The sequence below is a fragment of the Heteronotia binoei genome, chromosome 4 (genome assembly GCF_032191835.1).
Source record: "Heteronotia binoei isolate CCM8104 ecotype False Entrance Well chromosome 4, APGP_CSIRO_Hbin_v1, whole genome shotgun sequence".
Taxonomy (NCBI): domain Eukaryota; kingdom Metazoa; phylum Chordata; class Lepidosauria; order Squamata; family Gekkonidae; genus Heteronotia; species Heteronotia binoei.
In genome coordinates this window covers 6,969,377-6,986,345 of record NC_083226.1, presented here as the reverse complement: position 1 = coordinate 6,986,345, position 16,969 = coordinate 6,969,377, and the positions used below count along the sequence as shown (strand labels likewise).

Sequence of the window (16,969 nt, the reverse complement as noted above, 5' to 3'; positions counted from 1 at the left end):
ATCCAGTAGCACCTGAGAGACCAAGATTTTAGGGGAATGTTCCCTCTAAGTTGTGTGCCTGAGCAGCTGCTCATTACCTCAGGAAGTCCCATTAGCAGCAGCCTGGAGCTGCGCAGAGTCTTGCACTGCTCATTGCCCATTTTAAGATTACCAGGGCTGTTTTTTTGTAGCAGGAACTCCTTTGCATATTAGGCCACACACCCCTGATGCAGCCACTTCTCCAAGAGCTTACAGCAGGCCCTGTAAGAAGAGCCCTGAAAGCTCTTGGAGGATTGGCTACATAAGAGGGGTGTGGCCTCATATGCAAAGGAGTTCCTGCTACAAAAAAAAAGCCCTGAAGATTTCTAGTCTTATACAAGGGGAAAGTTGGCAATAAAGTCAACCGGCAAAAAAGCACATATAAAATATATAAGTCTCCACCAAGCTAACATTGTCGATTCACAAACAAGCAGTTCAGTTTTATAGTGAAAATATAAAAGATTTTATTTAAAAATACATTAAAGAGCCAGTGATGAATGGCTCTGACGCTTGGACGGCTCATGCAGGCTCACAGTTACAAAACACAGATACAGAATACAGTTTTAACAGCTCCTTCACAGAAGAGCTTTCAGTAATCACAAATGTTGTTTTCTTCTTGTAAAAATCCTTCAAAAAATAAGGTGATAATTCTGGACAGAAGGCAACAAGTTGAGATGTGGTCCGGTGAATGTTTGTATTTTGAAGTCCTTTGTCAGATCAGTTTGACTATTAAAGTGGGAACTGTACATAATATCCAACATTATACTTCATCCAGTCCTGGATCAAAGAAAACAAAAGCACATCATATAATATAGACAAGCTTATCCGAAATCTCCAGTTACATTCTCATCAAGGCCCTTGGTCACTGCTTACAAATGGAAGGGCTCTCAAAATCTGTTTCCCTGCCCCTTCCATTGAAAGAGATATCTCCTAATAACCTACAGATGTATTCGATATAATCTTAAGCTGACCCTTCAAATAAAAGAAGAAAAAATCAGACTCTTCATTTAAACCTAAGTTTGAAGTTTGAAGATAAACTCAGCCTCTTTTCTCAAAAGGACTTGAGTAACATTTTCAGTTCAGAATGGCTTTGGTTTATACACAAAATTAACACTGAATCTGATATCCTCTGCAGCATGGCCATATCTAATACAGGGATGCAGAATCAGAACTTCTTTAATTTGATGGCTTATTTGTGCTCCAAAAACTGAGTTCTTATGCGTGTGTGGATATACCCATGTATATAAGCCCACAAGGACAGAATAGCAAATACATCACCTGCCTAGTGTAGCCTGAAGGAAAAAAGAAAACTTGATCTGAATTCCTTTTTTTGGATCTATAAATTTGTCCCCTACTAGCATGCATTTGCAGGCTTTGCAACGGCCATATCTGATATTTCCTTTTATTTCTAATTCCGCACCTGTCTTTTGTTTTGAAATGTCAGCCCTAACTACATATATTTTAAAAATTTGACCCCATCTTAGCCCATCTGAAGGAGTCTGGCAGCCTGGTTGATGCGAAATAATGTGCCAATGTTTCCTGATACTTCTATTAATCCCATAATTTATTTATTTTTTTTGGCAGATTTATATTCTGCCCTTTTCCATAACGGGCTCAGAGCAGATTACAGACGTAATAAAAACAGGTAAAATCCAACAATAAAATAATAATAGCAATCAAAACAATATGAGAGATTGGGCAACTGAAAGGCACAAGCAGGTTTTGGGTTTTTTATATCGTTCTGATCGTGTTCTTTATATGCTAACAGCTGTTCCCTTTACCTGTTATCTGCCTTAAATTTAGCCTTACAAATAATATCCCTAGGATAGCTTCTTTGTAAAAATTGTTCCTCTAATGCCTACCACTCTTTAAAATAGTCTTGCTTTATAGTTGAAATGTTGAAATTATGAAATGTTAATTTTAATGTTTAATTTTAGATTCCATGTTAGTTTTATATGTTGTAAGCCGCCCTGAGCCACCTAGTGGGAAGGGCGGGAGATAAATCTTAGATAAATAAATAAATAAATAAAATAGTGTTCTTCTTGCTTATAAACTGTCCTAAAAGTAAGTTAGCTCTCAGATGGTAAGGATGGTAAGAAGAAAAATGCAATTTTGAGTTTTTATTAGTGGGTTTATGCAAAAGTTTTACAGCATACTTGCCCTCCTTATTTCTAAACACTCCAGTATCCAAAAACTGAATGACTGATGTATGACGACATAAGTCAAATTTAATGAATCCATGAATGGAATTGATCCATAATAGAAAGTCATGAATGGCATGAGAATTACAAAACAATAAAAATATGTGACCAATGAAGTATTTGTAAAAAGAAATATATTCGAAAAAAGGATTATGCTCAACTGACAATACAAATCACTTTTCAAAAAAATCCATGTACAATATAGCCAAATTAGGGTCCCCTGGAATACTTATCGCTGTACTGCAAACCTGAAAGAAAAAAGGACCAAATCTAAAACAGTTCTTCTCCAAAACAATATCCAATAATTCAATCAACAATTAAGTCGTTAGAGGGCAGTCATTGATACTGTTTTGACTTCTAGGTCTGAACAGCACCCACCAACATATTTTTTAATTGAATCATTGGATATTATTTTGGAGAATAATTATTTTAGATTTGGTTCTTTTTTCATTCAGACTTGCGGTATAGCAATGGGTAGTCCGGTGGTGCCCAATATGGCTATATTGTACAGTGGATTTATGGATTATTTATGGATTGACGGTGGTAGCTTGGTGGAGACATATCTATTTTGTATGTGCCTTTTTGCTGGTTCGTTTTAAGATTTCAGCAGTTACATTCCGCTCAGGATGTGAACTCCTCAGTAGAGGAAAAAATGAGAGGAAACATTGGGGGTATTAACTTTCCGGAGTCAGAACTGCACCTTTTAAAAAGCCAAGTTCTGTTAGGGTTTTTAAAAAAATCCTATGCTTCGCCCATTGTTCTTCAGTACTGTGACTGAATAAACTGCACCTGGTTCTACCTTTCTCAGATACAAGATTCTGCCACGCTGGACATTGAAAGGGCTAACAAAGAGATTGACATGCTTCGGAAGCAATACGAGGCCATGTCTCAGGAGCTGAAAGAAGCCGTCCAGGAAGCCGAAGTCGCCAAGTGCAGGAGAGATTGGGCCTTCCAGGAACGTGACAAGATTGTTGCGGAAAGAGAGAGCATACGGTAAAAAGAACAAAGGCTGGGGAGGGGGGTCCGGTCAGAGTTTCACAGGACTTAGGAGAACGCTTGCTTTTAGTCTTTTTGATTACTTTTATGTAGTTTTTTTTTTAAAGTTTCTGAAAGTTTTCTGGTAGCTATTGTTATGCTACAGGATAACCTTGCCACAGGAGGTGGCAGCGGCTACAAGCATAGCCAGCTTCAAGAGGGAGTTGGATAAGCATATGGAGCAGAGGTCCATCAGTGGCTATTAGCCACAGTATTGATGGAACTCTCTGTCTGGGGCAGTGATGCTCTGTATTCTTGGTGCTTTGGGGGGGCAACAGTGTGAGGACTTCTAGTGTCCTGGCCCCACTGTTGGACCTCCTGATGGCCACTGTGTGACACAGAGTGTTGGGCTGGATGGGCCACTGACCTGATCCAACATGGCTTCTCTTATGTTCTTATGTGACACAGAGTGTTGGACTGGATGGGCAATTGGCCTGATACAACAAGGCTTCTCTTATGTTCCTTATAGTAGGCTCTCCTTTCTCGCGGTGAGGTTTTGCTGTTTAGGACTGTGGGTGTGGAAAAACAGTAATTAAGAAGTTAGAAAGCTTTTAAATTCTTTTTCAATTACAAAAAAATACGGCGTGTTCAAGTATTTAAAATTCATTTTTCAATTGACGTTGTATAAGGGGATTCATACTGAAGACTGTGGCTTAGTTCTACAGAAAACCATGGTGTAGTTACGCCAATAACTGTGACCGGCATAATTGTCTGCATACAAGCTGCCCCACTTCCTGTGGCTAGTGATTGTCCATCCAAACAAGATCTGAAATCATGGGGCTGGACTGGCCTGCGAGGGTGACGGACCTCAGTAAGAGGAAACAAGGCTGTTACAGGCAGAGGCTCTGGGGCAGAAGCAGCACCGATGAGGAGGCCGAGGTGGGGGAGCACGGCATTGTGGGAAGGCAAAGGAGTAGTCTCTGGGGATTGGAACCCAGGTTTCGAGGGCCAGCCCCCAGTCTCAGCACCACTGTCACACACCTGTTTTGTACAAGGGCTTGTTTTGGGGAGAAGAGTTCTTAGCAGTTGACTCTGTTATTGTAAGGATTCACAATGGACAGCTTCTAGGCCAAACCTGGCCCTCCAGTTGCCAAACCAGTGAAAAGAGACCTGTGTGGACAAGCAGTAGCTCTGGCTACTTTGGGCAAAACAAAGTGGTGACCAGTGTTCTCTCTAAGCTGAGTTGGTGTGAGCCAGCTCACAGTTTTAGCTCAGGAAAAATGGCCCCGGAGGAGACTGATTTATGCAGCAGTTCACAACTTTAAGGCCGGTAGCTCACAAAGTAGAATCTTTGCTCACGGGACTCCACAGCTTAGAGGGATCATTGGGGTGACCAACCATGGTCTTGTAGTTAGCCTCTTTCCCCCTCATTATCTGGTCTGACTTTCTGTTTAAACCCTGTTCCCTTTTCCAGGACTCTTTGTGACAACCTGAGGAGGGAGAGGGACCGAGCGGTCAGTGACTTGGCAGAGGCGCTTCGCAACCTGGACGACATGAGGAAGCAAAAGAATGATGCTGTGCGTGAATTGAAAGAACTGAAGTGCGTTCTGGAAAGCTCTTCCATGCTTAAACTTTCGATCTTGATGTTGTGTGTTAATGTATGTCGTCCCAAGCCCTTAGGGCAGGCTGTAAATCTAAATACTTACCTGTGCGGGCATATTCAGTGCCATCAGGTTGCAGCTGACTTAGGGTGACCCTCGGGGGTTTTTTTTGTAGCAGAAACTTTTTCAGTCCTGGCCCCAACCTGGTGGAACTCTCTGCCGGAAGACACCCGAGCCCTGCGGGATCTTTTACAGTTCCGCAGGGCCTGCAAAGCAAAGCTGTTCCGCCAGGCTTTTGTTTGAGGACAGCGATGGCTGCCGGGCTGGCACCCCCCTCCCTCCCCTTTACTTAAGGGGGGGAACTGCTCTCAGTTCCTGGAAAGCAGAACTACAGCACACTATAAAGTAGGTTCATTGGGTTGCAAGAGCTTTAAATTACTGGTCTTATTGATTTTATGTGTACCTTTTGTTGTACATCGCCTAGAGCCCGACATTGGCCTGGATGAGGCGATTCATAAATTTAAATAATAACAACAACAACTCCTTTGCCTATTAGGCCACATACCCCTGATGTAGCCAATCCTCCAAGATGCACAATGCACAGCAGCCAAGAAGGTCAGAGCGCCTGCTCCGGCTGCAACGCCACTGAGGATGTTCTCCGCAGCTGAGAACGAAACGCCCGGAAGGAAAACTTTCTCCAGTAGAACACGGCACTTGAGCCCGAAAGATTCTACAAACCCTAATCCTCCAAGAGCTTCCAGGGCTCTTCTTACAGGGCCTACTGTAAGCTTCAGGAGGATTGGGTACGTCAGGGGGTGTGGCCTAATATGCAAAGGAGTTCCTGCTACAAAAAAAGCCCTGGTGACCCCTCAAGGTGTTTTCAAGACAAGAGACAATCAGAGGTGGTTTGTCATTTCCTGCCCCTGTGTAGCAACCCTGGACTTCCTTGGTGGTCTCCCATCTAAGCACTAACCGGGGCTAACCCCGCTTAGCTTTTCAGATTGATGAGATCAGACTAACCTGGGCCATCCAGGTTGAGGCAACAGATGAATAGAGGTGGTTTCCTATTGCCTGTCTCTGTGTAGCAACCGAGGACTTCCTCAGTGGTCTCCCATCCAAGAACCTAGCATGGCCAACCCTACTTAACTTTTGAGAGCTGGTGAGATTTGGCCAGCAAAAATGGATAGATTCCGCTATCAGGCAACGTCATGAGTTACAAAAATACGTACACCATGCTGAGCAACTATATATACTAATTTTAAAATAAATTTTAAATAAACTCATCTCTGTTTTTAATACTTTTCAAATATTCTGCCACCTCAGTGTACACACCACAGAGGACTTTCTCTGTATGTAGTGCTGTAGGAACCATCCGTTTTTGAAGTGATGAGTGTGGAATGCCTCTTCGAGGTAGGGTGAACCGGAAACGGTAACAAACGCTGGCGTTGCTGTCAGAGGCTTCCTTTGTATCCCCTTTCATGAATTCCAGCTTGTTGGTGTTTTGAAGCTGTTATAACTGCTGCGTGGAAATAGGAAAGAACTGATATAAAAGCAGAAGGCTTTTTTCTTCGACGGAATCAGCACAAGCACTTTAACCTGCCGCACAGGAGCGGGTGGGAGAAGTCGCTGAAGTCATAAATAAGCCATTGAAGTTGGAAACTGACATGTTTATATGGTACTGAATGAATTTGGACTTTGGTTATTATCTTATGTTTGATTGTGAGAGTTTACTGTGATATTCACAGAACTTCACAGAACAACCAGTACATTCCACAGAACAATCAGCACAGTCAACAACCATCTTCCTTATCTTCACACCCCTTCCAACCCTCCCAGCAATTAACCCAGAACAATGCTCACATTCAACAGCCAGTTTCCTTATCACTACCCTTCCAGGAAGCCCCACCAAACAATGGGCACATCCACAAACCTATTGCCCTTTCACCACACCCCCTCCAGCCTAGAAATAGCAGCTCTCCAGCAGCCCTGGCCTCACTCAATGCACAGCAGCCAAGAAGGTCAGAGCGCCGGCTCCGGCTGCAACGCCACTGAGGATGTTCTCCGCAGCCGAGAACGAAACGTCTGGAAGAAAAACTTTCTCCAGTAGAACACGGCACTTGAGTCCGAAAGATTCTACAAACCCTAATGATGTTACCAGCCGTGAAAACCTGAAATCTTTGATATCATACTAAATATTTTTTCATTACAATTTTTTGTAATATATATATATATAACAATATATATATATATATATTTTGTAATATATATATATAAAGCTGGACATGTCCAATATTAATATAAATATAATTTGCCAAAATTCACGAATGCATTTAAAAAGCACCGCTGGTCGTCCTGAATCAAGCTAGACTTTGTCATGCGACAAAGTCTAGCTTTGAATCATAGAATCATAGAGTTGGAAGGGACCTCTAGGGTCATTAGTCCAACCCCTTGCACAATGCAGGAAACTCACAAACACCTCCCCCTAAATTCACAGGATCTTCATTGCTGTCAGATGGCCATCAACCTCTGTTTAAAAACCTCCAAGGAAGGAGAGCCCACCACCTCCTGAGGAAGCATGTTCCACTGAGGAATCACTCTAACGGTCAGGAAGTTCTTCCTAATGTTGACCCAGAAACTCTTTTGATTTAATTTCAACCGTCTGGTTCTGGTCCTACCTTCTGGGGCCACAGAAAACAATTCCACGCCCTCCTCTATATGACAGCCCTTCAAGTACTTGAAGATGGTGATCATATCACCTCTCAGCCGCCTCCTCTCCAGGCTACACATCCCCAGCTCCTTCAACCTTTCCTCATAGGACTTGGTCACCAGACTCCCTCACCATCTTTGTCGCCCTCCTCTGGACCCATTCCAGCTTGTCTATATCCTTCTTAAAATGTGGTGCCCAAAACTGAACACAATACTCCAGGTGAGGTCTTACCAGAGCAGAGTAAAGTGATACCATCACATCACGTGATCTGGACACTATACTTCTGTTGATACAACCCAAAATTGCATTTGGCCTTTTAGCCACTGCATCACACTGTTGACTCATGTTCGGTGTATGATCCACTAAGACCACATTTTACAAACTTGTCAACAAGGATAGTTAGTGGAATCTTATCAAAAGCCTTTTCGCACATACTATTGCTAAGACAAGTCTCCCCCATCCTATAACCATGCAAGGGATTTTTCCTTCCTAAGTGCAGAACTTTACATTTATCCCTGTTAAAATTCATTTTATTGGTTTTAGCCCAATTTTCCAGCCTGTCAAGGTCATCCTGTATCCTGTTTGTCTTCTTCTATGTTTCGTATCATCTGCAAATTTAATAAGCATTCCTTCTATTCCTTCATCCAAATCATTGATAAAGATGTTGAACAAAACAGGTCCCAGAACAGATCCTTGAGGCACTCCACTTGTCACTCTTGAGGATCTTGAGGATCCATTCACAAGCCCTCTTTGGGTCAACCAGTTACAGATCCACCTAACGGTAACAGGATCCAAACCACATTTTACCAACTTGACAACAAGGATAGTTTGTGGAACCTTATCAGAAGGCTTACTGAAATCAAGAAAAACGATGTCTAGAGCATTCCCCTGATCCCGCAAGGTAGTCACTTTCTCAAAAAAAGAGATCAGGTTAGTCTGACATGACTTGTTCTTGAGAAACCCATGCTGGCTCTTATTAATCACATCCATTCTTTCCAGGACCAACTGTTTGATGATTTGTTCTAAAACTTTTCCAGGTATAGACGTCAAGCTGACGGGTCGGCAGTTACCCGGATCATCTTTTTTCGCCTTCTTGAAGATGGGGACAACATTCACCCACCTCCAATCTGCCGGCACCTCTCCTGTTCTCCAAGAATTCTCAAAAATATTAGCCAAAGGCTCAGAAATTACATCTGCAAGCTTTTTTAGAACCCTTGGATGCAGTTCATCTGGCCCTGAAGACTTAGTTTCATTTAAAGAAACTAGGTGTTTATGTACTACCTTTATGCTGATCCTAGGTTGGAACTTCATACCCTCCTTATATGTTCTGTTTTTGCCATGTTGAGCACCGTTTCCCTCAGATGAGAAGACTGAGGAAAAGTAGGAATTGAGCAGTTCCACCCTCTCTTCATTACCTGTTACAATTTCACTTTCTTGCCATAGCAATGGGCTCCTTTTCTTACTCTGAACATAAGAAAAGAACCCTTTTTTGCTGTTTTTAGCATCTTTGGCCAGCCTAAGCTCATATTGAGCTTTAGCTCTCCTAACTTTTTCTCGATTCATCCTTGGTTATAAGGCCCTCTTTCCAATTCCTAAAGGAGTCTTTTTTATTTCTCAAGTCTTTAGAGAGCTGTTTATGGAGCCACTTCGGCTTCTTTAGGCTTTTTTCATTTTTCCTTCTCATAGGAGTCATCTGTGATTGTGCTTTCAGTATTTCGCTTTTAAAAAACTTCTGCCCCTCCTGAATCCCCTTCCTCTTAAGTATTTCTGACCGTGGGATTTTACCCAGCATAGTTCTAAGTTTATCAAAGTTTAAATCAGGAAAAGCAGTGGGACTTTTAATATTATAAATGCATTAGTGAATTTTGGCAAATTGCTATACTCCACATTAATGGGAAACAGTAGCACAATTAAAGAGGATTTACCCATTGGAGAAAAAAACATCACAGTCCATGGAGATTTCCTCTTTGGTGGAGTTAAAATAAATATTGGACACTAGATAAAGGAGACCTCTGTAATAGGTGACTTCTGAAACAGAGACCAGATCGGCGATCCGTCGGATGTTACTCCACATTGTGGACTATATAACTGGTGCCAGTATTTGTAATTTATATTAATATTGGATGTGTGTAGCTTTGATATATGTCTGTACAAAATGATGTATTGAAAAATATGTGTTGTTGTGTACATTGGGGTGGTAGAATTAATATTTGGAAAGTATTAAAAACACATAGATGAGTTTATTTAAAATTTATTTTAAGAATTAGTATATATAGTTGCTCAGCATGGTGTACATATTTTTGCAGTTGTATTTGATTTCCCATGTATCCATTTATTAATTTTCTTTAGTGTTGTGAGTTAGCCAAAATGCCATGTCCCTTAGAGGTACACGCACATTCTAGAAGGGCTGTGACCGCTTCTGCATTTGAGGGTGGAGTGCCATTGACAGAAGTATGCTGTGCATCTACTTGGGTGTCTGCAGACACCTTCTTCATTTGTCACTATGCACTGGACCTGCAGGCCAGATGAAAATCTCAGCTGGGGAAGTGGTCCTTCAGTCCATGTTTAAATAGGTGAGCATTCCCCCCCTTCTAGGTTGCTAGAATCCCCATGTGAGACTGCACAGAAGATCAACAATGAAAACTGGGTTGCACTTACCTGTGACTGTTGTTCATCAAGTATCTTCTGTGCAGGCACACATACCCTCCCTCCTGCCCCGGCACATGCTTCCTTTGGTTGCATAAGAGGTACTGAGGGTAGGGGCACTGCTCCACTGGAGCATGTGGTCCCTGGGCAGGAACAAGTTTCTGGCTCTGTCACACACTGCCACCCGGAGGCTCTTAGCTGTATGGCAGGCCCGCTCATGCGAAGTCCCCATCTGTGCCTGCACAGAAGATACTTGATGAACAGCAGTTACAGGTAAGTTTAACCCTGGTTTCTTCCAGGTGAGGGATCTCTAGTCTTGGTAACAGTGAATTTATATGAAATATAACATGAGCCACCTGAACTAGGGGCTGGCAAATTCCCCTCTGAACAGTCGTATTCAAGGATTTATCTGAAATTTGCGAAGACTTTATTTTTAAAAGAGTTTGCATATCTACTTAGCCCATGTTAATTACTGAACTGAACTTTTTATTACGGTCATAGACCAATATAAAAACTATAACACATAATATAAAACCCTCCTAAAATACCTAGGATAGTATAAAATACCCTCGTAAAAAAACATAAAATACAATAAAATACTTAAACATTTCCCCACCTATACAATCCAAGATCACTAAAATATAATTTAACCAATTTTAAAATTCAAGTCAGTTCCAATTTATATAAATCCTTTAAATCAGAGTATGTAAAAACATTTATAACCTAAAATTCCAACAGGTCATACAAGACATGCAGTTACTTGTTTCTTAGTATGGAACTTCACAAGGTAATGGCAAAATTTGGCTACCTATCTAGAGATAGTTGGACTTGCATCCACCAAAAGTTTCTCCAAACACGCCCCGTCCGCGTCTGCCATTGGTTTAACTACAAACGGGGAAACCAACCTATCCCTCTGTACTTGGTGGAAAGGGCAAGTGATATTGTGACATCAATATGTATGCAATAATTAAGAGAATTTAAGAGCTGAAATATGTAATGTCCATGTTCCTTCACTGAAATATCGCTTCTCACAGAGAGAAGATGGAGAATCAGCTGGAAAAGGAAGCGAGGTTTCGGCAATTGATGGCCCATAGCTCTCATGATTCAGCCATTGATACTGATTCTCTGGAATGGGAAACGGAAGTTGTAGAGTTTGAGAAGGACAGGGTAAGTCTAGGAACTCTACCACTCTTTGCCATCCTTCACAATGGGAAAGCACCACCTGTTGGAGGTTTAGTAACAAAAGAGCCCTGCTGGATCAGACCACTGGTCTGTCTAGTCCAGCATCTTCTCTCAAACAGTTAACTTCATAAGTCAGGCCATTCCATAAATTGGGGGCCAAAAGACAGAATGCTCTTTTATAGGCATTTCTTAATATTGCCCATTTGCAGGGTGGCACCTTCTGGCTACACCAGGGAGGGGTACTCCCCTTTCTCCACAGTCGGTTGCAGGGCTTTTTTTGTAGCAGGAACTCCTTTGCATATTAGGCCACACACCCCTGATGTAGCCAGTCCTCCTAGAGCTTCCAGTAGGCCCTGTAAGAAGAGACCTGTAAGGAATTCTAGCAGGACCTCCTTTGCATATGAGGCCACACCCCCCTGATGTAGCCAATCCTCCTGGAGCTTCCAGTAGGCCCTGTAAGAAGAGACCTGTAAGCTCTTAGAGGATTGGCTACATCAGGAGTGTCAAGATCCCTTGCCATGTTTCTTGTTATTTCTGTACACTGCATATAAATGTTTTGCTTTGTCTACTGAGAAACTGAGAGCTTTGTACCCCTTGAGAAAGAGCCTGGCCTTTAAGGTCGCTGTTATCTCACGGTGTGTTTTTGAAATGGCTTCGAGCATGAAAATGCTCAGCTTTGTGACAATTTATGTTTGAACTAGTCTCGTGCCTAATCCAAAAGGCGCGCATGTAACGGCTATATGGAAAGTATATAGCTAACCCCCCTGTGAATGGACTTTAGTTTCAACACTGGGCTACCAGTGTCACTCACCTATCTTACAACAAACACTAATCCTGCACCTGTGGATAGTTGTTGTTATTGAAGATAACCCCAGACCTGACAAGGGGTGTGTGGCCTAATATGCAAAGGAGTTCCTGCTACAAAAACAGCCCTGAGTTTGAGGCATCATGTGAATTTCTGGAGATTTCTTCTTTGCAGTATAAAGGTACAATTAAGATTTTGCATCCGCGACTGCTTCTCTGCACACGATCGCTGCAGATAACAAGCGGCATTTTTAAAATTTAATTTAATTAGGACGACATGGATTTGAAAGCACTTGGTTTTGATGTGGCCGAAGGTGTGAATGAGCCGTATCTCCCCGGGGACTGCGGAATATTCGTTACCAAAGTGGACAAAGGAAGTATTGCAGATGGGCGCTTACGGTAAGGAATGGGGTACACCTCTGGGCCCTATGAGGATAATCAAAATGAGTAAAAACGTGTGTGGAGAAGGGAATGGCTGTTACCAGTCAGGTGTTCAGAGCCCAGGGACCTGGGATGTGCAGACATCGCAGTCTGCATGTTGATGTCAGGAGCAGGGATAACAAGCACAGTCGTGTTTTTCCTCTTCCTCCCTCTTGCTGATACATTTCTCCCCCAGTTGGGCAGTCTATACGGGGCGCACAGTTCCCCCTCACTTCCCTTTCGAAAGAAATCATTGATGGTTGGAGTTGCCTGTACCATAGTGAATAACATGAATTCAGAGAGGTGGCATCTATTGAGGCGTACAAGATTAGCTACTACCACGGCTATTTTGTAGCAGGAACTCCTTTGCATAAGAGGCCACACACCCCTGATGCAGAGCTTACAGGACTCTTAGTACAGGGTTTACTGTAAACTCTGGGAGGAGTGGCTACATCAGGGGCGTGTAGTCTCATATGCAAAGGAGTTCCTGCTACAAAAAGAGCCCTGGCTACTACTGAAGCAGTTGAGGGTGGGATACAAATCTAATAAAATAAATAAAAATATTGGTGCTAACATGGAATATACCGGGGGTGGGGTGGGTGGGTGGGTATGCACACACACACACACACACGCACCCAGCCCTAGTGATCTTCACCAGTGACAATATCCTTGCCTTGTAATAAAGTCTGGTGCAAAAGGCCCTCTACAGTAGTAAGTAAGATTCGCACCTATTTCTTCTAGACCAGGGGTGTCAAACATGCAGTTTGGGGACTGAATCAGGCCTCCGGAGGGCTCCTATTGGGCCCCCGAGTAACTGGCTGTCATCTGCTGCCTTCTTCCTATATCTTGCTTCCTTCTGCATAACAGGCTTGCTCAATTTCACAGGAGCTACAGAGCAAAACCTCTATTTTCTCCATTGGCTCTTTGGGGAGGAAGGGGGGGGGAGGGAGAGCTTGCTTTGCCAGGCTCTCTCAATTGCATAGCAGAGCTACTGAGCCAAGCCTCTCTTCCTTCTATTGGCTGAGGCTCCTCCCCCTCCTGGTCCCCTGGGGAAGGAAGGAAAGAGTCAGAGCTTCCTTTGTCCAGTTCCCTGGATTCCATGGGAGAAATACCAAGAAAGCACCTTTGAGACCAACGAGTACTAATGTTTTAACGGGTCCAGAGGAGGGCGATGAAGATGGTGAGGGGTCTGGAGACCGAGTCCTGTGAGGAAAGGTTGAAGTAGCTGGGGATGTTTAGCCTGGAGAGGAGGCGGCTGAGAGGTGATATGATCACCATCTTCAAGTACTTGAAAGGCTGTCATATAGAGGATGGTGTCGAATTGTTTTCTGTGGCCCCGGAAGGTGGGACCAGAACCAGTGGGTTGAAATTAAATTAAAAGAGTTTCCAGCTCCACATTAGGAAGAACTTCCTGACCATTAGAGCGATTCCTCAGTGGAACAGGATTCTCGGAAGGTGGTGGGCTCTCCTTCCTTGGAGGTTTTGAAACAGAGGCTAGATGGCCATCTGACAGCAATGAAGATCCTGTGAATTTAGGGGGAGGTGTTTGTGAGTTTCCTGCATTGTGCAAGGGGTTGGACTAGATGACCCTAGAAATCCCTTCCAACTCTATGATTCTATGTTATATTTTAAGGGTTTTTTTAAAAAAAATAATTGTGTTTGTCTGTGTCCTTTATAAAGTTTATATCTGTTACCTACTCTTAAATAAGTACACACATGGCCCGGCCCAACAAAGTCTCATTTATGTCAGATCCGGCTCTCATAGCAAATGAGTTTGACACCCCTGTAAGTGATGCTTCCTTTGTAATCTCCCTACTGATGCACCCTCATTTGCCCCCCTTTTGTGTCTGATTTGGCCCCTCCTCAACTGTAATTCTCAGAACAAAGTTTCATAGTTATCATGATTTCTGGCGAAGAACATTGTTAATGAATTCATGATTACTTTATGAGAGTTCTTAGCATGTGTTGGAAAACTGCATTGGCCTGCCAGTTTTGCCAAAGAGAATAGAAAAGAGAATAGTCCTAATAAACAAGAGAGTTTGGGATGGGGAGCTAAAGTCAGGAACACATTTAAGACTCAGCCGGATTCCACATGCCCGAGGCTTTTGCTTTGTTTCCTCAGAGTAAATGATTGGCTGCTGAAGATAAACGACGTGGACCTCACCAACAAGGACAGGAAACAAGTAATTAAGGCCGTGCTTAATGGCGGAGGAGTTATTAATATGGTGGTTCGAAGACGGAAGTCCTTAGGAGGGAAGGTGATAACGCCTCTGCACATCAGTCTCTCTGGCCATAAAGGTAAACTCCCCAGAGTTGGAGAGACATTAGGGCAGCATTTCCCAACCTGTGGGTCACAAAGGCTGGGTCCAGACCGGCACTTTAAGCCAACACAGGGATGGCTCCCAAACGGATCGAAAAATCAAGTCTAAACAAGCACATCTGCCGCCCATTCTGCTCTTGCATTCACCCCGTCCTCCGACATCTCGGAGATGGATCAGATAGCTACCAGTAGGGAAGTGGTAGCAAAATCTTCTGATGCACCCCAGGGGAGCGCGCAAGCAAGGCGGATTGGCAGTGTGAATCCACCAATCCACTCTAGGTGCTCACCAGTATTCTTTTTTTAAAAAAATGACTGCCATGGAGCACATGAGTGCATGGCCCCTGAAAATGTAAGGAAAAAAAAGAGACACAAACTGCGCTAAGGGTACGCAACAACCATGTGAATACAGCAAAGCACCCCCCGCGCTATATATAAACGCCTCAGACAGAAGTGTGTGAATGGGATTTGTCCGCTCCGTTTTGGGCAGTGCAATTTGAGATGTCTCCCATGCGCATGGAGCTGCCTATATGTACCCAGCCATAATGATACAAACGGTGGCCAGTGATTTATATGGTACATGTGTGTTTCCTTCTCCCACTGGTGCTAAAAAATAATTTCCTAACCTTTCCCTATATGGGTCTTACAGGGACTGTTATTCCCAGTTCCTGTTTTTTAAAAAGTCTCCTAGCATGGTCATGTTGTAAAATGCATGCATACGTATTTTTGTAGAGTGCATACTTTATTTTTATTTTTCTGTGCAAAGCAAGTATTTTAATAAAGGCATGTGTGTAATATTTGCTCATATCTTGTAGCTTTCAAACATCTGGCATTTATTCTATGTGGCTCTTATTTTGTTTGGCCACCTCTGCTCCATCGGCAAAGGCTGTGTATAGTGGAATGCCACTTTCTTTGTTTTCATATTGGGGCCGCTCCGCCCTTTGTGTGATGTTCCTTGGTTTCTCAAAACATCTGGTCAGCCATTGTAGAAAATGCAATGCTGAACTAGATGGGTGCCAAGGTCACAGTTGGCCTGGACCCCGCCCCCCCCCCCAAAAAAAACAAAAACAAAACTTGGATCAGCCATGGGTGGCCATTCCAAGTCAATTTGGATTTGTGGGTCTGGGTCAGCATGCTGAAAAAGTTGAGAACAGTTACATTAAGACATTCAAATGCCCATGACTTCAGTACGGCCTGTTTGGTGTGTGAGAGCCAGTTTGGTGTAGTGGTTAAGTGTGTGGACTCTTTATCTGAGAGAACTGGATTTGATTCCCCACTCCTCTACTTGCAGCTGCTGGAATGGCCTTGGGTCAGCCAGAGCTATCGCAGGTGTTGTCCTTGAAAGGGCAGCTGCTGTGAGAGCCCTCTCAGCCCCATCCACCTCTTAGGGTGGTTGTTGCAGGGGAAGAAGATAAAGAAGATTGTGAGCTGCACTGAGACTGCTGGTTCAGAGAGAAGGGCGGGGTATAAATCTGTGGTCTTCTTCATATTTGTATTCTGCTGTTTTTCCCCAGTGGCAGGACTCAAAGCAGCTAACAATACATGGGGGGGGGGGGACAGAAAAGAAAGGAAGGGTAGCTCTTCCTCCTCTTGCTGATCTTCCACCCGGCCAAAAGAACCAAAGAACAAGATCCCTTTTACTCTTGCCTCTGGGCTTGCCCAGGCCATCAATATCTGTGTGCAGAGGGGAGAACAAATTCAATAAGATGTTATTCAGCTGCTGCTAGCTAGAAGGGTCTTTCCCACATGGCCATATCCAGTCAGCTTGGAGCAGGGGGAGGGCATTTTGCCACATCAGGTGTGGTTGGAACATCTCTGTATGAGTCCCTGTTCTGAGCTCACATCCTTCCTTTCCACCAGTAGTTTATTTGGAACAGTGACTCCCGTACACTTCTCGCATTGCGAAACTGGTGATAACGAACACATTTTTCTGTCTTCTCACTTTCAGATAGCGGGATTAGTCTAGAAAACGGAGTGTTTGTTGCTGCAGTGGTTCCTGGTAGCCCAGCTGCCAAAGAGGGGTCCCTCTCGGTGGGAGACAGGATAATTGCCGTAAGTCTTTTGTAAAAAGGTGTTTGCTACAGAAGGACTCACGCAG

General features: G+C 43.4%; 1 protein-coding gene across 1 annotated transcript in view; it reads left to right on the top strand.

Annotated features, from left to right (window-relative positions):
* DLG5 (discs large MAGUK scaffold protein 5) overlaps positions 1 to 16,969 on the top strand; it is a 161,641-nt gene that overhangs the window by 82,843 nt on the left and 61,829 nt on the right. The window contains exons 9-14 of the mRNA XM_060236724.1: positions 3,028 to 3,212; positions 4,669 to 4,794; positions 11,183 to 11,315; positions 12,406 to 12,533; positions 14,677 to 14,852; positions 16,820 to 16,923. Coding sequence (XP_060092707.1) covers positions 3,028 to 3,212; positions 4,669 to 4,794; positions 11,183 to 11,315; positions 12,406 to 12,533; positions 14,677 to 14,852; positions 16,820 to 16,923 — 852 coding nt within the window. The remainder of the gene's footprint in view (positions 1 to 3,027; positions 3,213 to 4,668; positions 4,795 to 11,182; positions 11,316 to 12,405; positions 12,534 to 14,676; positions 14,853 to 16,819; positions 16,924 to 16,969) is intronic.